This window comes from Oncorhynchus keta, chromosome 31 (assembly GCF_023373465.1).
Source record: "Oncorhynchus keta strain PuntledgeMale-10-30-2019 chromosome 31, Oket_V2, whole genome shotgun sequence".
Classification (NCBI taxonomy): domain Eukaryota; kingdom Metazoa; phylum Chordata; class Actinopteri; order Salmoniformes; family Salmonidae; genus Oncorhynchus; species Oncorhynchus keta.
The window spans coordinates 11,488,300-11,515,067 of record NC_068451.1 but is presented as its reverse complement, the minus strand read 5'-3'; the positions used below and the strand labels follow the sequence as shown (position 1 = coordinate 11,515,067).

The 26,768-nt window shown below is 40.4% G+C and overlaps 2 protein-coding genes and 1 long non-coding RNA gene across 4 annotated transcripts; 1 reads left to right on the top strand and 2 right to left on the bottom strand.

Moving 5' to 3' along the window:
• Positions 1-279: 279 nt before the first annotated feature.
• On the bottom strand, positions 280-16,203 carry LOC118364419 (protein rapunzel-like). The gene is made up of 3 exons (XM_035745942.2): positions 16,061-16,203; positions 2,265-2,354; positions 280-1,765 (listed from the first exon to the last, which is right to left on the bottom strand). Exon 3 carries the CDS (start codon positions 1,713-1,715, stop codon positions 540-542), a length of 1,176 nt encoding a protein of 391 aa, XP_035601835.1. The 5' UTR covers positions 1,716-1,765; positions 2,265-2,354; positions 16,061-16,203; the 3' UTR covers positions 280-539.
• Positions 5,457-9,822, top strand: LOC118364421 (uncharacterized). Its single transcript, XR_008087911.1, has 3 exons — positions 5,457-5,758; positions 5,987-6,079; positions 6,192-9,822. It is a non-coding gene; the product is annotated as an uncharacterized LOC118364421 (long non-coding RNA).
• A 358-nt stretch (positions 16,204-16,561) lies between the features above and the next one.
• Positions 16,562-21,540, bottom strand: LOC118364418 (uncharacterized). Of its 2 annotated transcripts, none has more exons than XM_052489564.1 (2): positions 21,165-21,540; positions 16,562-18,652 (listed from the first exon to the last, which is right to left on the bottom strand). In XM_052489564.1, exon 2 carries the CDS (start codon positions 18,581-18,583, stop codon positions 17,399-17,401), a length of 1,185 nt encoding a protein of 394 aa, XP_052345524.1. In that variant the 5' UTR covers positions 18,584-18,652; positions 21,165-21,540; the 3' UTR covers positions 16,562-17,398. The 2 variants fall into 2 exon arrangements, with proteins under 2 accessions (XP_052345524.1, XP_035601834.1); XM_035745941.2 differs by lacking the exon at positions 21,165-21,540 and adding an exon at positions 20,585-20,900.
• Positions 21,541-26,768: the final 5,228 nt, after the last annotated feature.

Sequence of the window (26,768 nt, the reverse complement as noted above, 5' to 3'; positions counted from 1 at the left end):
CAGTGAATTATGTGAAAGTGAAATAATCTGTGTGTAAACAATTGTTGGAAAAATGACTTGTGTCATGCACGAAGTAGATATCCTATCTGAGTCGTTGAAAAAATAGTTTTAATGACTCCAACCTAAGTGTATGTAAACTTCCGACTTCAACTGCATATAAAGAGGGAAAATGCAGTTGTAGTTATGTAAAATGTTGAGGGATTTCTTACAGACAATACAAACATCAGGCTTTTATATTTACACACTTCCTAAAAACTCTATGATTTGATCAATTTAGAATATGTATCAAGACCCAAAGTTTAATTTACATTATCAGAGGCAACACAGAGTTTACATTACAAAGAATAGATTAACAGGTAAAACAGTCTTTGGTAAGTATCATGCTTTATAATAAGTGTTAGCCAGTGTTCCTCCTCATTGCTATAGCTGAGGATCAGAATTCAACTGAGAAAGAGAGAAAGTACTTGGGAATGTCAGTCTTAGTGCAAAGACCAAATTGGAATTATTATAATCTTGGTATCTATGGTTAATTATTAACGTCAATTGCAGTGAACGCAAACATAGAAGTTCTTGTGCTCCTCCCAGTAGTGTAGCTCTTCGGCAAAGCTCCAGACACAGGCCAGGTCTTTGCAAGTCTTGACCGTGTGGACTGCACATGCACCTGGCAACTGCTCAAACAGGAGCTCAGCTGTACCCACTACGGTGAGTTTCTTCTGACCCTGGATCAGCTGCTGGATGTGGGCCTTGTTCAGAGGCTCGGGTGAGGCACTGTAGGACACCATGATGTTCAGCTTCTTGTCTGTCGCTGGCACCTGAAAGCGATTTTTTCCTGTGGGGCACTGGATGTTATTTTTGTTTGAGAACAGGCCCGAAGGGGAGCTGAATATACGGACAGACCAGCACACCCAGTCATACTTTTTTTTAAGCTTCTCCAAAATGGCGTCAGCCAGCTGCTGGTTGCTCAGGTCAGAATGGTCCCTAACCAACCTCCGGGAATCCAGTTCAGCCTGCTTGGAGAAGCTGGTGATGCAGTCCTCGATGACAGCATTCATTTTCACCTGTACCTCCTTCATCTTTTCACCCCAGTCTTGAAGAAGCTTCGCTTCGTCATCACAGTCCTTTAGTGCGGTGTAACCCATCAGAGCGATGAGGCCTATGCAAAAGAGGTTCTTCAACCTGGCACAGAAGTCTTCCATGGCTCGTCGACTTTTCTCCTCATAGTTAAGAGTAATCTCCAACACTGACTCTCCAGAGAAGTTGTCTCCCGTCACGGCACTGTAGAGGGTATGTAGGTTTTTGTCGCAACCTGTTTTGACGAAATGCTCCATGAAAAGCTTCTTTTTGACCTCACGAAACTTGGGTTTGGCATTGAGGATGTCCATGTACTTGCGGAACTGGTTAGATATGTTCTCCTCTACAGAAAAGTAGGCAGCGTCCGCACCGCTCTTCTTGATTTCCTCGTTAATTCGCTGCATCTCCTCTGAAATCACCTCCAGGTGTTCACGAACCTTTTGGAACTGCTCCTTCATGAACATAGCTTCCTTACTCTCCACATTGTCCAGGGCCAATTTCACGATGGGAGCAGCGATGGCGAAAATAGGGAAGAGGTCACCTGCAATACTGGCCACCACCTCAGCTCCCTGTTCAAACACTTCCATTACAGTCTCTACCATGTTCTTCTTCTCTGATACAATCTTCTGTAGCTGGCTGGCCATCTTTGCTGGTATTGTTATTATTCAGTGCACAACAAATACCAGTACAACATCTGAAAAAAGAGCATAAGGGCATGGTCAAAAGGATGGTCGGAACTGTTATACATTTTTTTTACCCCTTTTTCTCCCCTAATTTCGTGATATCCAATTGGTAGTTACAGTCTTGTCCCATCGCTGCAACTCCCATACGGACTCGGGAGAGGCAAAGGCCAGGTGCCATGCGTCCTCCGAAACTCAACCCCGCCAAGCCGCACTGCTTCTTGACACAATGCTCGTTTAAACAGGAAGCCAACTGCACCAATGTGTAGGAGGAAACATTGTACACCTGGCGACTGTGTCAGCGTGCATTGCGCTCGGCCCGCAACAGGAGTCGTTAGAGCACGATGGGACACAGACAATCCCTCCCAAAACCCAGACAACACTGGGCCAATTGTTCAAGGCCTTAGTTAAAATGAAGGAAAAGTTCAACAGCAATACCAAAGTCTTAAAAGCTAGGCCCATATAGTTGATTACCTCCCTCCCTCCGTACAGTATATTATTTTCTGAACTTACGTAGAGCTGTTCCGCTATTGTTGGACTGTAGCTTGCTTCCCTGCTCAAACTCTCAACTAGAGTGGATCTCTGCTGGCCTCACAGTGAGAACTGATAAAGAAAGAGAGAGGGATCAGTGTACATTTCAGTAACCAAGCCTGCTGGGATTACAGCTGGACACACCCAGTGAGCAATAAGGCAACAATGCAAAGAGAATTCACCAGTGAGGGATGACACATAGGGGTAGATACTCTATGGAGTTTCAAATGTGTATTTCAAGGTAGTGGTTTAATGGTTTTATGTTATAGAAATGTTTTAAGTATTTACCATTTATTGTCTGCATTATACACTCAATTCAAGTGTGTTGTATAACACATCAACAAAGTGCCAAATGGGGAAAAAACAACCAACTAATGATACTCTGATCTACAGTATGAAGCATGCACAGCAAACAGAAAGCCAATTAGTAACTTCAAACACTATGATGTACTAGAGTAGACTGTGACTGAAGGGGTGGTGCTAAGTGCATTGTAACAGTGTACATTTGAGGAAATCACATACAGTATCTACCATTGGAATAACATAATGCAAGCAGGAAATAATACTAATTTCAGCCTGGAGGCCATTTTAGATTTAATACTATCATTATATGTGTTACAGAAAAAGTTAAAGAACATTTATTATACAGTATAAAGTATACACCGCTGCTGAAATAAATCATGGTGAATTGTATTTGACAATTGGCATAAAATTACTTCCAGGTCAAAGTACAATGTTATAAGCTCACAGTTTATTAATAAAAACCGAATACATTCTCCTTTGGCCCTTCAACTACCACCACCATCCCCACCACGCTCGCTCAGCCAGTCCAACCAATGCCACAGAGGGTGTGGGAGTGATAAACTGTCTGTTGGAGATTAAACTTGCTGAGCAGGAGTGCATTTCCCACAGTAATGCCAGTAACCACAGCAACAAGACAATGGAAACTATTCTGTCAGCGTCTCAGTCTGCCTTTGTCTGCTGCTGAGGTCTGTCCCAAGTGGGTTTACACTGCATAAGATCAGTGAAGATGTCACTCTCTTCTCAACCTGATCTATTCACCTACAGCTGTCAGGGGAGGCACAGTCTTTTGCCCATAGAAAACAGAGACTACTGAGAGAGAATTGTCTAAGAAAATCCAAGAACTCTAGAACAATCTCAATACAGCCACTAGGCTACCTGGGGCGGCAGGTAGCCAAGCTGTTAGTGTTGGTCCAGTAACCCAAAGGTTGCTAGATCGAATCACCGAGCTGACAAGGTAAAACAACTGTCGAACTGCCGCTGAACAAGGCAGTTAACCCACTGTTCCGAGGCTGTCATTGTAAATAAGAATTTGTTCTTAACTGACTTGCCTAGTTAATTTAAAAAATAAGAGATTTTAACTCTATTAAATCATCATCAATGATTCAAAGCTGACAACGCCTTGGATGTGAGACACACGCATTTGACCATTTTCTCACGCCACACACATATGGCAGACATTAGATGAATGTAAAATGTTACTAATATAAAATAAAAAATAAAACAGCCTCAGCAACATTTATATTAATAGTTGAATGGATGTTTTGTGCAAAAGGTCCCTTCAGTCGAATAGAGCAGCTCATAGACTTTCCGAGACGGTCCGTGCTATTCGGGCTCCTTGGGATGTCCACACCTCTATCAAGTATAAATGTAAATGAGTTAAGTTTAGTGTTAGTTTAGGGTAAGGACGTCCCAAGGAATCTGGATTGCAGTGACCGTTCATAAAGTGAGAGACTGGCGCGGTATTTGAGAGCTTGGCGGTGACACAGACATAAAATGTTTTTTTGGTTTTGTTTTACAAGCGGCAGAAATGATTTGTGTGTCTGTCTAACTTGCACCGTTATGCATTTATTAGGAGACTAGATACACTGCTGCTGCTATATTGAACCCCCCTCCATTTGTTTTGTACAATGCTGCTATTCGCTGTTTTGTACAATGCATAGTCACTTCACCCCTACCTACATGTACAAATTACCTCAACTAACCTGTACCCCCACACATTGACTCAGTACCGGTACCCCCTGTATATAGTCTGGTTATTATGTTATTGTGTTACTTTTTATTATTTGTTATTTTATGTTTTACTTTAGTTTGTTTGGTAAATATTTTCATAAACTCTTCTTGAACTGCACTGTAGGTTAAGGGCTTGTAAGTAAGCATTTCAAGGTAAGGTCTACACTTGTTGTATTCGGCGCATGTGACAAAGTTTGATTTGAAATAGCTAATCCTGGCTACCGATGTTCTAGCATTGATTTATTGAGGCAAGCAGATCAGAGATGTCAAGGTGATACTCAAGCATATGCCACGCGGTCATATTTTTGATGTTTTATTTTGTTATTTTGCCTCCCAGGTATTTTCATTTAATGTATGTATATAATTACTGCTGCTAGGGGAGCTGTGACGTCAATGAAGTGAGTTAGTGAGATATTTAACATTTCTTCTTCATTATGGAGAATGACTAGTTCTGAAAATGAAAGTTTTTCCGTCTCATCATTTTACCCTATTAATTCAGGTATGTGCAAAAATGTGCAAAAATGCAATATGACTCAACATTTTGAGGTAACATGGTTAACTATATAGTCCATGCGTTTGGTGATATTTGAAGGCAGGTTTTGGTGATGTTTGAAGGCAGAAAAACTGGTTGGTATTTCCCCCATTGTAATTAAGTTAATGGAGTTAGGGAAGGTTGCTAATGGTTTACATGAATGAGAAGGGATTAACATGGCGTCCAAAGTACAGAAAGTTTTTGTTCAACGTTTTAGATACAATTTGTTTTATTTTATATGAACAAAGGCTCCGTTTACTTTAGGTAATATACGTAAATATGTGATGGCATGGTAAAATGTGTTAGTGTTAATATTTGTACAAAAATAGCATTTAACAGTTCGCTAGCTTGATGCTAACCAAATTTTGCTTGGCTAAGCACTATAGTAGTTAGCTCTAGCCTAGTTGGTTTCAGTCAATGTCAGTTTAATGTCATGGTTGTAGTGTAATGGTGTAATTAAATTGTTAAATTCCTGCATAAAATGGGTATTATGCCACCTCCTGGTGGATTAGTGTGTTTACATTGTCTAATACACTCAGTGATAAAGGTATGGGATTCTGGGTAATCCACAGCAGATCTATGGAGAATTGCTGTGGATGAGTTGAAAATTGATTGGTCCCGGGATAGAAATGTGTAAAGTTGACATTACATCATAAAATCCACCTTTTACATCGTACATTAGCAATTTATGTTATTAGTAACTAATGCTTTTGGTTTGGCGTCAAATAAGCCAATCTTTATATGTTATTTGCCGAATCTCAGTTTGCCATGTGGGTTTTATGCTAGCTAAAGTTCCCTCTTTGAAGTTGGTAGCTAACTTGAACTTGAATGCATCTTCTTTAGGAGTGCTATTTATATCCGGTCGACTACTCATCATTCATCCATACTGTGTCCCCCCCCATGACTACAGGTAATTTGACAAATGTATAAAGTACATGTTTTATACATTTATGAGCACCAGCTAGCAGCGTAATAGAGCCTGGTTTTGTTAGCTTAGGAAAATGTGGTACATTCTAGGTGTATTATATTTCTTCACCACAATACAATTGTATATAACATTATTGCATATACTGTAGTATATTCTTCTTTTATTGACTTAGTGTTTTTCTTTTGCTGTTTTCGTATAACGTACTTTGAGGTCACTGATACTCCACCTGATGTGGAAGTTGTCGAACCAGATCAGAACGCCTTCGAAGGCCACCTTCAGGCACGGACTGAGGTTTTTGACCAGGTAAAAATTAGTGTCCGCTGTTAATTTATTTTCTGGACTTCCAAGAGATATATAAGAGATGTATTTGTAATAATATGAAATATAATTGCATTTATTTATATTCTCAATCAAGGTGAGACTGAACATGGACAGGGCACATGAGAAGGAAAGCCACCTGAGAAGAATCAAGGGGACCAAGTGCTTCGACATCTGGGTGAATGACTTGGGTTGGAAGAAGGACGAAAGGAAGGCGAGACCTGGGAAAGCTTGGTGCTTTTTCGCCATATAGTCAATCTCAAGGTTAACCACTGGGTCACGTTAAGTAACCTCCACTTCCACGTAGATACTGGGTGTATGACTCCAGTGGTCATGACCCCACGCTGGAGTTTCTCTCAGGATCTATGTCTAACACCCAGACATGGATCCACCTGATGTTCTCCATTATCAACCACCCTCCAACTTTTCATTACATGAAAAATGTAAAGAAGAAATTCAAAGACAACTCAGTAATGAACGTTTCTATAGAAAACTGAGTGTTGATCCCACACAGTTTTTCAGACTGCGCTGTTATATGCCACTCCACAGAGGACTATCTAGAAAAAGCAGAGGAGATGCGCATTAGGTTTCTAAGAAGAGGCTATTCGCCACAATGTGTGGATGAAGCTCTTAATTTGGCATTGGGAAAACACAAGATGAACTGTTACAACAAAGACCCGCTAAAGCTAAAGAACACTCCGTAATGTTCACAACCACATATACTTTGAATTCGCGAAAAGTGGGAGGTGTGGTCAAGAAACACTGGCATATTTTATCAATCGGACCCGGCTTTGCAGGCTGAATTTAAAAATCCACCACTTATTGTGTATAGGAGAGGTCGCAATTTAAGCGGTAAATTGGTTCATGCCAACTGCCAGCCACAAAAGAAAATCAGCCAGGCTCTTTTACGCTCTACCAAATGGTAGCTATAAATGCAGAGGATGCGCACAGTGCAACAATATGATGAAGTGTGAATATTTCTGCCACCCACACACAGGAAAACGGTTCCAAATAAATGACATCATTACGTGTTCTACCACCCAAGTTATTTACATTATTAAATGTCCATGTGGGCTCTGCTATGTCGGTAAAACCTCCCGCTCCCTCAAACAGAGAATTAGTGAACATAAAAGTTCAATCAGGAGAAACGACAGGGATTATCCAGTCGCAGTACATTCTAATGACCTAAACATGACATTTCTACCTTTAGATTTTGTGGCATAGAGAAAGTTAAGATATCAGACAGGGGAGGTGATATTAATAATACTCTGAGCAAAAGAGAATGTTTTTGGATTTTCACCCTCCAGACATTATTTCCTAAAGGACTTAATGATGAAATGCCTATGTATGTTATGTTGTGAATTTGAACATGAATTATGTGCCTATTTAAGATTACTCTGATGTTTTTCGTACGATGTACCCAATGATTAATGAAAATTTGCTATGTCCTCATTGTGGTTTTATGGACGTGTTTAAAGCATCTTATTTATACACTTTTGTAGTGTTTGTGAAATGCATATTGTTATATTTGGTAGGACTTATTTGTTTTTCCGTTGCCTCCAACCCCTTTCCATGCGTGGAACGGATGTGGGTGGGGCTAGGTCTACATAAGGGTGCTGATTTAAAAAAATTCACAAAAGCTGTGACGAAGGCAGTGAGGCCAATATGTAAGCTTATTAAATATCAGTGATACTATCAAGAGCTATATACACTGCTCAAATAAAAATAAAGGGAACACTAAAATAACACATCCTAGATCTGAATGAATTAAATATTCTTATTAAATACTTTTTTCTTTACATAGTTGAATGTGCTGACAACAGAATCACACAAAAATGATCAATGGAAATCAAATTTATCAACCCATGGAGGTCTGGATTTGGAGTGACACTCAAAATTAAAGTGGAAAACCACACTACAGGCTGATCCAACTTTGATGTAATGTCCTTAAAACAAGTCCAAATGAGGCTCAGTCGTCTGTATGACCTCCCTACAACGCCTGGGCATGCTCCTGATGAGGTGGCGGATGGTCTCCTGAGGGATCTCCTCCCAGACCTGGACTAAAGCATCCGCCAACTCCTGGACAGTCTGTGATGCAACGTGGCGTTGGTCGATGGAGCGAGACATGATGTCCCAGATGTGCTCAATTGGATTCAGGTCTGGGGAACGGGCGGGCCAGTCCATAGCATCAATGCCTTCCTCTTGCAGGAACTGCTGACACACTCCAGCATGATGTCTAGCATTGTCTTGCATTAGGAGGAACCCAGGGCCAACCGCACCAGCATATGGTCTCACAAGGGGTCTGAGGATTTCATCTCGGTACCTAATGGCAGTCAGGCTACCTCTGGCGAGCACATGGAGGGCTGTGCGGCCCCCCAAAGAAATGCCACCTCACACCATGACTGACCCACCGCCAAACCCGGTCATGCTGGAGGATGTTGCAGGCAGCAGAACATTCTCCACAGCGTCTCCAGACTCTGTCACATCTGTCACGTGCTCAGTGTGAACCTGCTTTCATCTGTGAAGATTACAGGGCGCCAGTGGCGAATTTGCCAATCTTGGTGTTCTCTGGCAAATGCCAAACGTCCTGCACGGTGTTGGGCTGTAAGCATAACCCCCACCTGTGGACATTGGGCCCTCATACCACCCTCATGGAGTCTGTTTCTGACCGTTTGAGCAGACACATGCACATTTGTGGCCTGCTGGAGGTCATTTTGCGGGGCTCTGGCAGTGCTCCTCCTGCTCCTCCTTGCACAAAGGTCGGAGGTAGCGGTCCTGCTGTTGGGTTGTTGCCCTCCTATGGCCTCCTCCACGTCTCCTGATGTACTGGCCTGTCTCCTGGTAGCGCCTCCATGCTCTGGACACTACGCTGACAGACACAGCAAACCTTCTTGCCACAGCTTGCATTGATGTGCCATCCTGGATGAGCTGCACTACCTGAGCCACTTGTGTGGGTTGTAGACTCCGTCTCATGCTACCACTAGAGTGAAAGCACCACCAGCATTCAAAAGTGACCAAAACATCAGCCAGGAAGCATAGGAACTGAGAAGTGGTCTGTGGTCACCATCTGCAGAACCACTCCTTTATTGGGGGTGTCTTGCGAATTGCCTATAATTTCCACCTGTTGTCTATTCCATTTGCACAACAGCATATTAAATTTATTGTCAATCAGTGTTGCTTCCTAAGTGGACAGTTTGATTTCACAGAAGTGTGATTGACTTGGAGTTACATTGTGTTGTTTAAGTGTTCCCTTTATTTTTTTGAGCAGTGTATTTAAATCTAAAATATTGCTAGAATGGTTTTCACAGCAGCTTCATAACGTGTTCGGTACTGTAAATTGTAACGTATGGTATTTCTTAGTTCAACATTATTAATTGTATCTTAAGACATACAATATATATATTCAACCACAAGGGTACACTAATGAGCTATGATTTTTTTTTTTCATAATTGAGGACTGAAATGATTTGAGTGTAGATGACTTGCCTAGTTAAATAAAGGTTTTAAAAATGTATAAATCGGGATCCTAGTCAGGATTTTGTTTGTCAATTCAGCAAAGCTGTAGGCAATTCTGGGCTAAATCAATGACAAACAGCCTAAATGTTCAGGCTTCATCATGATCTGTGATCAAAACAGGCTGGGGTGTTTTCGGTTCCGTTTAGTCTAAGGATATGCATAAGAACGCAACTGCACTGAAATGAATAGCCTGATTCAATGGGATTCTCCTGAATAATTCATGCTTTTATCTGTTAAGCTGTTTGGTCAATGTATAGACCCATACCAATTCTAACATTTTGGTATTTTGCATTAGGCATAGCACTACATTGCAGAGCATTTAATAAACCAACCACATTTTCCTGGGATGTTTAGGCTGCGCAAGACCTTCGATAGCCTAGTAGACTGCGGAAATAATCGTGGAGTCTATCATTGTTATAGCCTAGATCGCTTTATAAAATCTGGTCCGTTGCTTTTCCTATGGCTAAGCAAACAAGTGGCATCAAGGCGGTGGCCCGTTCCTGTAGGTTCATGCTCTACAACATCCGCAGAGTACGACCCTGCCTCACACAGGAAGCGGCGCAGGTCCTAATCCAGGCACTTGTCATCTCCCGTCTGGATTACTGCAACTCGCTGTTGGCTGGGCTCCCTGCCTGTGCCATTAAACCCCTACAACTCATCCAGAACGCCGCAGCCCGTCTGGTGTTCAACCTTCCCAAGTTCTCTCACGTCACCCCGCTCCTCCGCTCTCTCCACTGGCTTCCAGTTGAAGCTCGCATCCGCTACAAGACCATGGTGCTTGCCTACGGAGCTGTGAGGGGAACGGCACCTCAGTACCTCCAGGCTCTGATCAGGCCCTACACCCAAACAAGGGCACTGCGTTCATCCACCTCTGGCCTGCTCGCCTCCCTACCACTGAGGAAGTACAGTTCCCGCTCAGCCCAGTCAAAACTGTTCGCTGCTCTGGCCCCCCAATGGTGGAACAAACTCCCTCACGACGGCAGGACAGCGGAGTCAATCACCACCTTCCGGAGACACCTGAAACCCCACCTCTTTAAGGACTACCTAGGATAGGATAAAGTAATCCTTCTCACCCCCTTAAAAGATTTAGATGCACTATTGTAAAGTGGATGTTCCACTGGATGTCATAAGGTGAATGCACCAATTTGTAAGTCGCTCTGGATAAGAGCGTCTGCTAAATGACTTAAATGTAATGTAAATGTGGCAGCATATGCTTTTTGCACATCTATAACAAGGCCGATATCCACACATACCCCCTCAAATCGAACCCTGCTATTAATCATAAGACATCTCAACAGAAATGTATAGACGAAGGATTGCATGGTGACAGTGATTGTGTCTGTTATTCCGGTAAACTGGGAAGTGGGGGGGAAACAAGGTCAAATCATGACATCAGTGATTTTCAGGTCAGAGAAAGATGCCAGAGATTCCGAGTTGGATGACTGTTCAAAACAAAACACAAATCCTCGTCAGCTTGTTTTTTTTCCAGAGTTCCCAGTTGTCTTGAACGCACTGAAGTCGGAAGTTGTTTTCAATGCACCACTAGAGACCTAGGCTACCTCCAACAAAGATAATTAAAGGGGATATCTAGTTAGTTGTACAACTGAATTCATTCAACTGAAATGTGTCTTCCACATTTAACCCAACCCCACTGAATCAGAGAGGTGCGGGAGGCTGCCTTAATCGAAATACGCGTATTCAGTCGCATGGGGAACAGTGGGTTAACTGCCTTGCTCGGGCAAAACGGCAAAAAAGTTAATCTTGTCAGCCTTGGTATTAAATCCAGCAACCTTTAGGTTACTGGCCCAACACTTTAACCACTAGGCTACTAAGAAGCCCTTGATTTCGTATGGATGCAAGAAATAGGAATATCTACACAGTAATGGTGGCTGCGATATCAACTAGCCTTGTAATTTTTGCATTGAGGTGATAGGCCTATTTTAGCTAAATCGACAAATGAAATTGATGAACCAAACAGACACTTAAACTAACACATAACGCGTAACAAATGTAGACGTTTTTAAGGCGTTCATGGTATGCTCATTCTTAATAAAAGTACACGCAAACTGACACGTGACATGACGTGAACACTATGTATGTGTACATGTCCTGTGACATGAATGTGTTAGAAACAAACTTGTCTCCATTGACAGTCCATATTAATTCATGGTGTTATTTTACAGCACGGCGCTAGGAAGACATTAGCTGACTTGGTGAGAGGTATTATTAGCTTCATTACACTTAATTCTGGCATGAATCACCCCCCATATAGGTGTGTTTTGCATCGGCTCAAAGTTGATTGCATTCGATAAGAGAACGGGCTGCCTCCAGGGAGTGAGCCAGGTGCCCTGTTCAAAGCCCATGGTTAAGTTGGCTCAAAGCAAAAGTGACATAATTATGCACGTGTAGGAATTAGTAGGATTGTGTGTTTACCCATGCAAAAGTGATTTACTTTTGATAAAAACGCGTTATCTGCCTCCCCAATGAAAAATAGTTTGAATTTTCTAACATGGATTTTATGGAAAATAGATGTATGTTTCTGGAAGATGCACCATGCTGCCTTGTTGACAAAATGACCGAGTGGCACATATTACTGTTCTATTTGAGAATAGCGCTCTTCCCTTCCTGCTTTCGGCCATTGACGAGACGGACCTTTGCCCGGTGCCCCGCGGCTCAGCATAATCGAATCCGCCCATTGTCTTGTCACAGCACTGTGAACTGCGGCACATTGAAGCATATGATTGGTCTAGTTATATAAGGGATCAAGGGGATTGGATGCGGGCTTTAAAGAAATTCCCCTCAAGATTAGAGCAGAGTTGAATGGGGAGAGAGAGCGTTCTCCGCAGAGTTTGTAAAAGTGTACAAAGAGCGGCATGATAGCTCTGGTTTATGTACAATGTCAACAAAATGATGTTGTTATTATTCCCGTCCCTATAAGGGGGAAATAGTAATGCCATCTTTTTTTCGGCACCAACTCCCCCATAGTTGGTCGGACAAAGCCCATGGGAAAGATTAATGGCGTTTTTGTAGGGTTTTGGGATAAATGCCGAAAATAAGGTCTTTGGTAAACAAAGACTTACGAGCTCTAATATGTTTTGTTCTATGAAATAACATTCATCAGCCAACATGACTTTTTGTGATTTAAAAAAAAAACATTTTGGATTCATTCATAAAGGTCATGTTAACTGACTACTATTATCTCATAGAATAAAATGCATAAGATCTCATAAGCCTGTGTTAACCTCAGACCTTATTTTGGGGGTTTATTCAAAAACTCTTTCACCATATTTTTTTTCCCAATAGGGATGGCTGAACGAAACAGAGGTAACTCATTTCTGGGTTTTAGGTCTACAAGCTGGTGAGCTCTATTGCAGAATGCAGCCTTTTGACAGCACGTACTAAAGTCAATTTAATCCACACTTGTATTAGTCCACTTGTTTTAGCAGAGAGGTTTGGTAGGGTGACCTGATTTGTAACTATGAAAATAATTTTGTCAAACAGATTGTGAACTCATAAATATACACATGATTTGGTAAGGGAGGGTGTAGGGGCAGATTTATGTAATTGTGTCTTCAGGAGATTGTATTATCTATTTACTTTATTTAGTCTGATCAGTGGAACAATTCTCATTCTTCATAATGGGGTAAAATATAGGGAAATTAGTGTGCTTGTCAGCATGAACACTGTTTTCCCCCATAGTTATTTTATTATTCCACTTCTTCCAATTTTGCCAGTGTAATCACACATATGAAATCTGATATGCCTATTTGTGTCTTTGAAAATGAATTATATGAGACTATGTATTTTTGCAGCCATTCATGGACAGTTTGGAATAAGTTTGGAATAAGTCACAAATAGAATTTCATTTTAGTATTGTGCACATATTTTGTCTAGGTAGAGTAAGACGATGGCAAGGATCTTCAACTAGTAGACATAAACCACCCAAATATTGACATTCATTAGATTTTTCTTGAAGGTTGGGTGATTGAGAAATGCATTGTTATAACAACAACATTTTCAGCACTTGGGAAGCATAGATCAGGAGTGGCCTACCCTCCTGGAAAGCAAGCAGCATTTTCTTCCAGCCCTAATTACAAAATACAAAATGTTTGTGTCCTTAACTTGAAAGCAGTCTATGGACAAGTACAGTTCAAGTCGGAAGTTTACATAAACCTTAGACAAATACATTTAAACTCGGTTTTTCACAATTCCTGACATTTAATCCAAGTAAGAATTCCCTGTTTTGGGTCAGTTAGGATCACCACTATATTTTAAGAATTCGAAATGTCAGAATAATAGTAGAGAGAATGATTTATTTCAGCTTTCATTTCTTTCATCACCTTCCCAGTGGGTCAGAAGTTACATATACTCAATTAGTATTTGGTAGCATTGCCTTTAAATTGTTTAACTTGGGCCAAACGTTTTGGGTAGCCGTCCACAAAACTATAGTTTGTCAACAAGAAACTTGTGGAGTGGTTGAAAAAAATAGTTTTAATTACTCCAACCTAAGTGTACGTAAACTTCCGACTTCAACTGTATACTGCAATCTATGATTTGGTTACCCACTGCCATCAACCATTAATATAAGTATTTCTTGTGCAGAGCATTTGAAAAGTGATAACACTCATCGGCACGTGTCACATACAACTTTCCACCTGAGAACAGGGATCAATCCCTGCTTCCAACCTTCCCACTGTTTCTCCCATCTCATTTCATTACTGTCTGAATAAAGTGTCAAACCAACTAAATATCGTTACAATTTCAGCCCCCAAAAAGTGTTCTTTTGAGTGTTCATTTCATGTTCAAAGCATCCTGACCTGTGGTTTTAATTTTGCACTCTGGTCATAGGCCTAAGGACCCACAGACCCCTCAGCTAGGGGTTGTCCCAGGGGGAAATTAAATTTGCATTGCAAATCTCACTCCACGCTTTCTTCAAAAGTTGACAGCCCTGTCAAATGTAATTGATTCGAATTTATAATCCAGCAGATGGCCGGATACTATTAGATCAGCAGCTATCATAAACATGATGGTGCAAATGGCTTTGAAAAAGACACAGCTCTCATTGATAGAACATCTGCAATAGAAGCCTGTTCAATGATGGATGGAAGTGAAATGGCATGCATTAGGATAGAAAAACATCCATCTCATTTGATTTAGCCACCCACGCTGCCATGCTAAAAAAATATGAGACATTTCAGCTCTCCACTAAAACCCTAACTCCCAGGGGTTGTCTCGTGGTCTGAGTGTATGTGAAGTATCTCTACCGCACTAAAGCAGACAAATTATCCAGGGTAAAGTGATGGTGATTGTACATTTTCAGATGTGAAAGAATTAGGCCAACACACAGGTTGAATCAAAGTTGTTTCCACGTCATTTCAATGAAAATACGCTGAATTTACATCTGTGCCCAGTGGGTACAGAGTCAAAAGGGCTATATCTGTAGCTCTACAAGGGAGGCATATCTCAGGCCAAACAATTCACCAAATAACAAGCAGGCCAGTCAACCTTAAAATGTACATTAACTGATGTCCACTGAAGAGCCTACTGTTAGGCCTACTGAAGTAATAATGTCAACATCATAACTTATCCATTTCTATATCAATATCTGGCCATCAAGATAGATATTTGGTAGTTTCTTCTTTTCATGGTTTGAGTCCTAAATTAAATAAAAATGATTTCAAGCTGCAAGAATAAATGGCAACATTTGAGTGGCCCAAACGAGCAGTAAGCTACAGTATCTATGTAGATTAAGGACTAGTTGAGGGAGGTGGTCAAATCATCCTGTGAAGTTTGCCCACATAAACACTGACCGGCCATGACTGGCTGCATTTAACAAATGGACATAGATCTTTGCAAGCTGAGAAGTGCAATCATATTACAGTTGTTGTTGTTAAAAGCTGTTCATGTGGCCTCTTAACGGGAAATGCATCGATTAGCTCGTTCAACAAGGGCTCTAATTGCTTTATTTCAGTATCTTGTTTAACTCCCTATACAGCCAGCATACCTCGTGGATTAATATGATAAGGCCTTGCAACAATACGTCAATTGATTAAATTCAGCTCTGTTGCCACTGCAGTACTTTAATCATGACAATATATAATTATGACCACGAGAATCACTTCCTGGAAAAAGCCAGCACATTATGTCACATATTCTAGGCTACCAACGCCCATCTACTGTATTGACAGAAGTTCACATTGTGTTTTGCGCAATTTACATTAAAAAAATGGATATTATTTAAATGCGCACATGACATTATAAAGTAATGTATTCAAAGATGTCGTCGGATCTCAAAATGTCATAGCTAAGTTTACCAGACGACTCGTTAAAGAATTGCTTAACTAATGAAAACAGCTGCGAAAACTTTTGGAAAACATCCCAATAACTGTATAAGCCTATTGAAGAAACATTGAAATGTTCATATGCAATAATGTTTGTCTAAAAACTCACCTTTTCATTCGCTGTAGTTTGAGGAAGAAAAGCAAATAATTTGTATGATCTGTTTTTCTCTTCCTATTGGTCATATGGTTATCATATTACAGTTAAAGTGACACACCCATAGAGAGAGAGCTAAACTTGGGTGGTGGTTAAACAAGTTGTTGAACAAATGTCAGCTTATTTTCCTGGTCAACATGGAAACTATACTAACTTACACTCCTTTGACAAATAACTGACAATAGAATTTGACCAATGCTATTAAAACATCTGCTGATGGTAACTGTGCTTATATTGCTGGGGCTGATGATTGTTTAGGGAGTAATGTAAATAAACTGTCATACATTATCACTATCAATGTTTATGACTCCGTACCTCTGCTTAAACATTTTTACATAAAGTACCCTCTAAAATTATGTTATCATGCCAATTAGGCTCATTTCCTCAGCTGCAGGTGGAGATAGAATATACAAGTCATAATTTACTATTGCATAATGATGACCAGTGATAACAATGTCCTTTAAATTGTGGTTTATTATGAATAAAGAAGACCATAAACATTTTATAGCTGTATAAAGGATATCAAATGTGTGAATATAGACAGAGATGTAATGTGGTAAGGCTATAGATTTGGACCGTGTGGTGTGTCTATCAACAGCATTTTTCAAAGGAGCTTGAGTAAGTCCTCAGTACATTGATGAGGAGAAATAGTTGTTTGCAGTAAGCTTACATAACACATTATTACGCTGGCTGGTGTGCTAATTTACAGTATGGTCATCATGAAACAATGGAATGCAGGTTAAACAAGGTATCCTACTCTTCTATTTGGTGGGAGGAAGTACCAGGTTCTCATGCGTTGTCACTGTTGTTGAGTAGATAGCCACAGCCTGGCATAAAATGTCTCATATATGTCCATTAATACACATGTGCAAATCCTGATAGTTTAAACCAGGTGTGTCAAACTAATTTTGCCCAGGGGGCCACATTCAATCTTCAAAGAGATCGAGGCGCCATACTGAAAATTGGTTATATTTCTTTGCCTTGAAATTTTGCACAAGACAGTCCACTATCCATTGCTTTTCCCAAAAAAAATCTGACCCCGCGGGCCATGTATTTGACACCCCTGGTAAATGATAACTAACTACACAAAAATATACAAGGTCGATAAACAAATAAACATCTTGCAGTCTGTAACAAGAGATTATATTTCACACAATCACTAACTAAAGCGTCAACTAGGTTTGAGATATCAATAAAAACATCTCTAAGCTCAGTTATAAACATTCATGAATTGCATTTGTAGTTTTCCCCATTATGTCTACTCTATTTTGCATTGCACTGTTTTAAAAAAAGCTACTCAGGATGAATGCATAAGTACGCTTTTTTGTGTTTTCCATAGTAGTAACAATCCTCTTGGAAGTTGTTGGTCTCCACCACTTCCTTATAGTGGCTGACAGCATGCACCAAGCAGTTGGGGAGACTTCTGCTGAGGACCTGAGCCACATCCATCATGTTCCCCTTCAGTTTCTGCCCCTCAATTTCTTGCTGAATCTGACCCTTGTTGATAGGCTTAGGCTGTACACTGAAAGAGATCACCACTTTGATGTTGTTCTTGGTCAACACATCAAAGTAATTAGCTCCTCCTCCCCTGCCATGGTACTTCTTTCCAGCTAGCCAGTTGAAAAAAACAATTCGCTCCTTGTCATTGAAGACCCTGATAGACCAGCTAACCCAGTCATATTTCTTAACAAGTGTGTCCAATAGGGATTTGGTGAAGTCAAGGTCAACACTGCAAGGTTTCTCCTGAAGCTGGTTTTCCATGTCCAGTTTGGCTTGATCAGCGAAGTTTTCTGTGCAATCATCCACCGCTGCTTTCATGCGGTTCTCAACATCTTCCATACGCTCCTGCCACTTCTTCACCATCTCATCCCCCACAACCCCTTCCTTGAGGCTGGCATAACCCATGACAGCAATGATGCCCACCACAAAGAGCTTCTTAAGCCTGGCACAGAAATCTTCTACCGCCCTTCTACTCCTTTGTTCTGTGGAAACCACTGTCTCCAGCATGGGGTCACCTGAGGTATTGTCCCCGGTAACGACATTATAGAGCGCGTCCAGGTTCAAGTCCGTTTCCGTGTTCTCATAATGGCTGAGGAACTTCTCCATCTTCTTCTCTTTGAACTTGGGCTTGGCGTTGACAAAGTCCTGGAACTTTTCGTACTGGCTGAGCATTTGTGCCTCACGGTCAAAGTTCTGCTTATTCAAGGAGGTCCTCTGCAGCTCCAGGGCGATTTGTTCGATCTCAGCCTGGATGCCTTCCAGTTTTTGGTTGACCATGCTGAACTGCTCAGTCAGGTAACGTGCATCCTGCCCTTCCGGGTTGCTGAGGATCTCAGAGGAGGCTACAAACACGGCCTCCAGGACGGGATGGAGCTGACCCACAGTGGCTGCCAGGACTGCGGAGGCCTGTCCCATGATCTCCACCCCCTTCTCGATCTTGCCCCTGTTCTGCACGAGCCATTCTGCCACACTGGTCATTTTGAGGGCTTTGTCACAAAGTAACAATGGCCAACTAGGTCTTCAAAGACTCTTTGACTATGTTGATGTCTGAAAGAGAAAGAGGAACAAACGATAAAACCCTTGTGAATGTTTGTTGAGGTGAAATAATACATGTGTTAAGGCAGCAACATCAGATTTGGTCTTTTTTATTTCTAAGGATTAGCTAGCTATTAGTTTGAAGAAGTTTGTGTTGGAGATGACTCGATCATCATCGTCTTCAGTGGTGTAAATTACTGAAGCAAAAATACTTGAAAGTACTACTTAAGTAATTTTCTTGGGTATTTGTACTTTACTATTTATATTTTTGACAACTTTTATTTTAACTTTTACTTTACTATATTCCTAAAGAGAATAATATACTTTTTACTCCATACATTTTCCCTGACACCCAAAAGTATTTGTTACATTTCGATCATCATCGTCATCAGTGGTGTAAAGTACTTAAGTAAAAATACTTGAAAGTACTACTTAAGTCATTTTCTTGGGTATTTGTACTTTACTATTTATATTTTTGACAACTTTTACTTTAACTTTTACTTTACTACATTCCTAAAGAAAATAATATACGTTTTACTCCATACATTTACCCTGACACCCAAAAGTATTTGTTACATTTTGAATGCAGGACAGGGAAATGGTCAGAGAACATCCCTGGTCATCCCTACTGCCTCTGATCTTGCGGACTCACTAAACACACATGTTTTGTTTGTAAATTATGTCTGAGTGTTGGAGTGTGTCTCTGGCTATCCGTAAATACATTTAAAAAACAGATAATGGTGCCATCTGGATTGCTTAATATAAGGAATCTGAAATTATTTTTGATACTTAAGTATATTTTAGCAATTACATTTACTTTTGATACTTAAGTATTTTAAAAACCAAATACTTGTATTTTACTGGTTGACTTTCGCTTTTACTCAAGTAATTTTCTATTAAGGTATCTTTACTTTTACTCAAGTATGACAATTTGGTACTTTTTCCACCACTGATAGTATCTAGCACAAAAAACACAACAGCATCTAACACAGATTACATCAGACAGTTGGAGTCAAATAGAACAAGCTACTCTCAGCAATAAAACAGATGGAGAACATGTTGGGACATGCAAGAGTCTAGTTTCATGCCACACCCAGAGTCTCAGGTTTATGACAGGTCTATGACAGGACTCGATCACAGCTTCGGTGGCACTGACTCACTTCAAACCATGATTTAAACTTAACATACTGAATGTTTATGGGGACTCAGAGCAAATATCAAAAGCAGTGTGTGTACTCTCGCTTTATGACGTGGAGAGTTGCGCAACACTGCAGTGCTGGCTTTTTGGAGTTGAATTGACAAGCCTAACAATAGCCAAGACCCAAATCAAACACAGATGTCCACAACCAGGGGAAAAGGGGGATTTACTTTGTGGACATATTATTTTCAATGTAAAATACACAAAAGAGATGAACTCAAACATATCTCATTCCCCTGAGACAATATCCAATACAGAAAAAAGGCACACCCAGATCCAAGGAAAATAAAATCCACCACTGCACTTGTTCTGTACTGAATTTTTTTTTCTTCTCCCACACACTAAAATGTCAGTTCATTGAAAGCAATTGGGTCATTGAATTCACAGCAAGTCTATGTGCAATGTAGCATCAGTCATTTACATTAGAGGAAAAACACAAAATACAGATTCCTGTGTACACCCATAGACCGTGGGATTACCAGGTATTGCTGCATGGCAGGATGAATGGTGTCATTTTACATGCTTTCCCAAGGACTACCACTGTACTAATTACGTTAGTCCTATTAAATAAGCTAACATCACTAGTTATTGCTATCCCATTTTTAAGTTATAACATGTTAAAGAAAATTGTTATGAGTACATTAAATAATTTGAATTTTGAAATATTTTGTAGAATTCACTTGTAACTCATCACCACATTGAACTGAAGGCATTCTAATAAAAAAATAGTGAAGGAAAATACTTACTGAGCAATTGTCCTGGTTTAGGATATGTCAAGTCTTCACTAGCGAAACAAAAATGGTTGACTGTGAGAATGGTAGTCCAAGGGTACAATTAAGAGGAAGAAAAAGGCGAGCCCAAACTATTTTTGTAACCAACGGGAGGCATTTTGCCTTCTTTTCAATATCACTCAACTTCTCTCAAATACTTTGAACATAGGAGTGCTGAGTAAAATTGTATTGCTACCCATTATTTTCCTTGCCACTTGGGGAAGAAACCAGCCTATAGAGCTCTTATGGAGACCACATCCTTGAGTCATGAGATACCAGCAAGACTACATCCGTTAACAATGCTTTCCCAACATCTCAAATTGCACTTCAATTTCACCTGTTTGTCTTGTCAGTGCACAAAAAGAATGATCTTTCAAAACCAGTTCCTCACTTTTTCATATAGGTCTCAGGGGTACTCTATACTTCTCAAACAAGATCAGGCCATCAAAGAATAGAAAATCTGTGTAAACAAAACTTGACACCCTTGATGGTAATTCAAACTTCCTGGAGAGACAGACAAAATGGAGCACGATAAAGAAAAGAGGAAGAAACTCACCTCTAATAGTCCAATAAGGTACACAGGGGGGTGAAGTCCAGTTATCCAACAGTCCAGCTGTGCCTATGAACACCAGCCTCCTAGTGTTGGGATGTATATGTAGTCTCTCTCTCTCTCTCTCTCTCGTCACTCCCCCTTTGGAACTCCTCCATCCCCTCTCTGCATTCCAACGGGAACCCACTCAGAGGGACGAGGGGCAGGCACTGAGACAGATAACATCCTGTAAACATTGCCCATGCAAGGACACCACACTGCCATATACACAGGGTCTGGAGGATTGTGTGTGTGCGTGTGCATGTGTGCGTCCAACCGTGCAAGTGTGCAGGAGAGCAGAAACAGGGAACGCCAAGCAGCCCTTTGCCACAAATACAAAACCCGGCTTGTTCTGTCTCCACTGAGGTTGCTATGGCCACTGCTTCTTGCCTCTTGCCTGCTAAACAAGGCCACTGAGTTCTGTAAAGTAAGCTAGACAGATAAGCAATTGCAGTTCCCTAAACAGAGGCAGTTTTTGGTATTTTCAAAATAGCACACATAAGGGACATCAGAGCTAAAACGTGTGACATTTTGAAATATTTGAACCTTGGAAATGCATTGTCATTGAAGGCAAGTTATTGGACATTTGGATTGACGCGTAATAATGGAGTTGAAATACACCCTGGAGCTGCAGTGCTCTCAGAGTCACTCCGTCACAGTGCTGAGCAGAGCAGTGAAAGGACCTCTGTGTCTCTGTATCCACACCATGGGAGACAGCGCTCACCCACTGTCTTTGTGCTTCAACTCTGACCGTGACACACACTGCCTGATATGACCAATCAGTCCAGTTGAACCCTAAAGAGGAGGAGATAGAGGAAGAGGAGGGGATATCTGTCAGGAAGTTAGGACGGTCAGTCATATTGAGGAGGAGTTGGCGAGCTCGCCGGCTACCCCCAGTGTTTTTTGGGTCTCCCTGTATCGTCCCGCTTTCAGATGTCACACTATGCTAAGTCATTACCATCGGAAAGGGGAGGATATGTTTCGCAGGTAGGTGGCGTGATGGGTGGTATTGACTGACGGTGGGAGACACGCTGACTAGGAGGCATCAGTGTGATGAAGCAAAGCATACTTCCTGAATCCTACTTCCCAAATATTCCACAGTACGTCATTTGAGATGTCCCCTATCCTGTCAAAAAAATTACAGTTCACTATCCAGTGTGTGAAAATCCAAATTCATTCATCCCCCATTACCCATTTGCCAACAGGTTTTGTAGTTCATTTCTGAAGAAAAGAGAACAAAAAACAACAGACTGGAAACTTCAGAAAGATTCCATCTCACATAAAATGTTATCAATGGAAAATAGGGCCTCATTATAAATCATGGCCTTTGTAGGGGATTTAAGCAGACATGGTGGAACAATGGTAAAGTCATTAAAATAATGACAACCAGGTGAACAAGGTGTGCCAGACAGGTCAGTGTATTGTTAGCTGATGTTTTGTCTGGTTTTACTCAGCTAATAGCCATATCAACTTAACATTCCTGTTCAACAGCTTTAATGTTAATAAACAGGTGGAATAAGCATTGTTTCTCTTATTATTTTATGTGCATAGTGAATCTGCAGACATTATGGCACACTTTGAACTTCTTTGTCTTCTCTTTGATGATCATTCTATGCCGGTTTAGTCTAGATAACTAAAAGCTCACGTCCAATGTTTTAGCTGCTTTAGCTGCTCTATCTCTAATAATTCCAGACTTGATTAGGATGTGCAGTATTTTATGTCAAATGAAAGTGTAAGGGAAATGTTTATGTTTGTGCTATTCTTATAACACATTTCTGTGTTCTATTCATGTGCTGTTCTAAATAACTAATTTCTGTGTTCATGGCACAGAAGTGGCTGACTGTACAAATCCTCACTATCAGTAGCTGCAATTTGGCAGTACGCCCAGATCATGTTTTGAGAACGAACGAAAGATATCTCCGTTTCAAGGTCTCAGCATAGAGAGAATGAAGTCTCGTGAGGTATTGGTCTGTCACGTGTTATGAACCAGTATTGGCCGTTCACATGGATGAAACAAAACGGTAATGATTCATTCATTATGCTAAATCATACAAATATAACTTGTCTGTGTATAGTCATATATACGACAACGGCTGTGACTTCCCAGGCAGAGTTCCTGATTGACATGTGTACTATGGTGCATTGAGTTGGTTGGAGCCTCTCCAGCACGCTGGCAATAAACAATGATTCATTAAGATTGACTTTGAGTGTCCCTGTGTAAGAATTTCCACGACAAAAGGTAAACAAAAACAGTTGTGTCTTCTCATGTTGAATGGCTGTTGAAATAGAAGATTACCTCAATACTATTGACCACACTTTCTGACCTTGGTCTCTAGTGTTTCCTCCTTGCCACAAGATGTCATCCAAGACATAATGTACCACTTTGCCAGAGGGGGCAGGGGCCTGTTTGGGCAATAATTATACATATTTTTGCATAATGGGGATAGACAGGATGTCCTTTGTCTATCATTTGTTAATGTTAAGAGAGGACTTAGCACCCGTCATTCCTGGATTTGAACAACTCCCATGGGAAAACAAATGTGGGTTGGAATGACAGTTTACTGGAAACAGGGTTGAGCAACAAAAATGAAATTGCTTCTCAGACATAGTGGGTGCTACATTATAAGACGTGAGATTCAGCTGGAGGCTCCAAGGTTTGGTCACAGCCAGATACTGTAGGTGCATCAACATCATATGTCTGCATCATGAACATATGTGAGTGCTAACATGAGCATAAACTGTGGTATCACAATATAATATAATTTCATGGCGTACTGCTTAGTTATTAGGTCACTTATGTCATGTACAGGTGTGGTATTTTAATTTGATCACTTTGTTGTCGCTGAGAATATTCCTTCACCGCATTCAAATGAGCCTCGTGATTTACATAAATTCACTGAAAACTCACAGTTTTCTTTCTCTCTCGCTCGATCAAACGCTAAAGCACCAGACAGAATAAATGTCCTACTATTGTAGTTCCTACAACTGCTACATTCAAATGTACAAAAATGTATCTGAAATGCAGCTATACACATTAACAACCATTATTTTATATAACTTAATAAGACAAGATAGATATTGGTTTCCACTACATACAAGTGAATCTGAAATGCATCCATAGGCTACACCTAAACTATAGCCTACTGTAGCATATCAAAACTAATTTCCAGTTAGAAATCATCCCTTTTGTTTTAAAATAATCAAATCCTGCTGCTGCAGGATTATTTATTCTTGAGAAGGAACTGGTCAAATTAAGATCCTACACCCCACTAGGCACAAACTGGTTGAATCAACTTTGTTTCAAGATCATTTGTCAAGCTATTGTGACATGGAAATATCAAATACAGGATTATGTCATCATGGTAAGCAATTTCCAACATAGACAAATACGTTGAATATGTACCTTCGAAACAATGTTCAGGTCTTCAACGTTACTGTATATCGACTATCAGAAAAGAAAAACAATAGGCTGGGCAGCACCCCCTACTGGAGAATTGATCTACGTACAGATATTAATTTGGTCTCCCATCCAAGATTATATCCAAGCCCTGCTTATATTTGTCACTGACTATTACCAGTGCTATCGTGAGAATGATAATTAAATAGCTTCCCTGTTTAATAACTAAATAGATTCCCTGTTGCTATCAAAGTAATTTCAAAGGGTAGGTTTAACAGAGCAAATGAAATGTAACCATACTTTCTAAGTCATATATCATCAATATTTAGGCATATAAAACATTTGTGAAGACATCAATAGCCATTGTTTCAATTCAACCCAGGGTTCAACTAAAAATAGACAATAGGCTACATGCACTGAGTATAGCAAACATTAGGAACACCTTCCTAATATTGAGACGTGTGTGGACTTGATTAGCATGTACATTATATTTCCTCAAATGAAAGGTTATCAAAAACGGTTGTCTCTTATCATGTTGAATGGCTGTTGAAATAGAAGATTAGCTCAATGCTATTGACCACACTTGATCTTTCTGACCTTGGAGTCCAGCTCTAGTGTTTCCTCTTTGCCACAAGATGTCACTTTAGTTCACTGGAAAGCCCCCCAGTGTCTCTTCTAAAACAGAAGGTGCCACTTTGCCAGAGAAGGGATTAAATTGACGCAGGGCGGTGTTTGGGGAATAATGGGGATAGACATGATGTACTTGTTCTATAAATAGTTTGTCTTGAATATGGTTGGTTGAGGGTAAACTGGAAGAGCCTTTCATGTCATGAATAGTCTGGTTTGTGGATTATTGTTGCCCCTGACTTCACTGGTTTTTAATTTGCAGGACATTTAGAAAGATTATACAGTTATTTACTATGACTAAGCAGCCTATAGTGACAACAAAACTGGCCTTTGAGAAACACATGAAAATGCAGTTGTAGGTCAGAACTGTTTGCTGTTAATATAAAAATAAACCATCCTTTATTCTGCATGGCCACAGTTGTGTTACTTGGAATGAGGGATTGCTCTGCAAACAAAAAGTTGTTACCTTTAAGAGAGGATTTAGCACCCGTCATCCCGGATTTGAGTAACTCCCATGGGAACACAAATGTGGGTTGGAATGACAGTCCATTAGAGAAAGGGTTGATCAACAGCCATGAAAGTGCTTCTCAGGCATAGTGAGTGCTATGAGACGTGAGATAAAGCCTGAGGCTCCAAGGTTGGATCAAAGCCAGATACTGTAGGTGCCTCAACATATGCCTGTGTCAACAACATACAGTGCCTACAGAACGTTTTCACACCCCTTGACGTTGTCCACGTGTTGTTGTGTTACAGCCTGAATTTAAAAAAAAATGTTACTGGCCTACACAAAATACCTCATCATGTAAAGGGGAAATTATGTTTTTAGAACTTTTTTTTTTACATATTAATAAAAAAGTGAAAAGCTGAAATGTCTTGAGTCAATCAGTATTCAACTCCTCTGTTATGGCAAGCCTGAATAGGTTCTGGAGTAAAAATGTGCTTAACAAATCCCATAATAACTTGCATGGACTCACTCTGTGTGCAATAATAGTGTTTTCCATGCTTTTTGAAAGACTACTTCATCTCTGTACCCTACACATAAAATGATCTGTAAAAGTCCCTCATCAGCAGTGAATTTCTAACACAGATTCAACCATAAGGACCAGGGAGGTTTTCCAATGCCTCACAAAGAAAGGAACCTATTGATAGATGGTAAAAAAGGCAGCATTGAATATCCATTTACACTTTGGATGATGTATCAATACATGCAGTCACTACAGAGATACAGGCATCCTTCCTAACTCAGTTTCCGGAGTGGAAGGAAACCGTTCAGGAATTTCACAATGATGACAATGGTGACATTAAAATAGTTACAGAGTTTAATGGCTGTGATAGGAGAAAACTGAGGATGGGTCAACAACATTGTAGTTACTCCACAGTACTAACTAACCTAACTGACAAAGAGAAAAGAAGGAAGCCTGTACAGAATAAAAAATATTCCAAAACATGTATCATATTTGCAACATGGCACTAAAGTAATACAGCAAAAAATGTGCCAAGTGTTATGTTTGGGGCAAATCAAATACAAAACACCACTGACTACCACT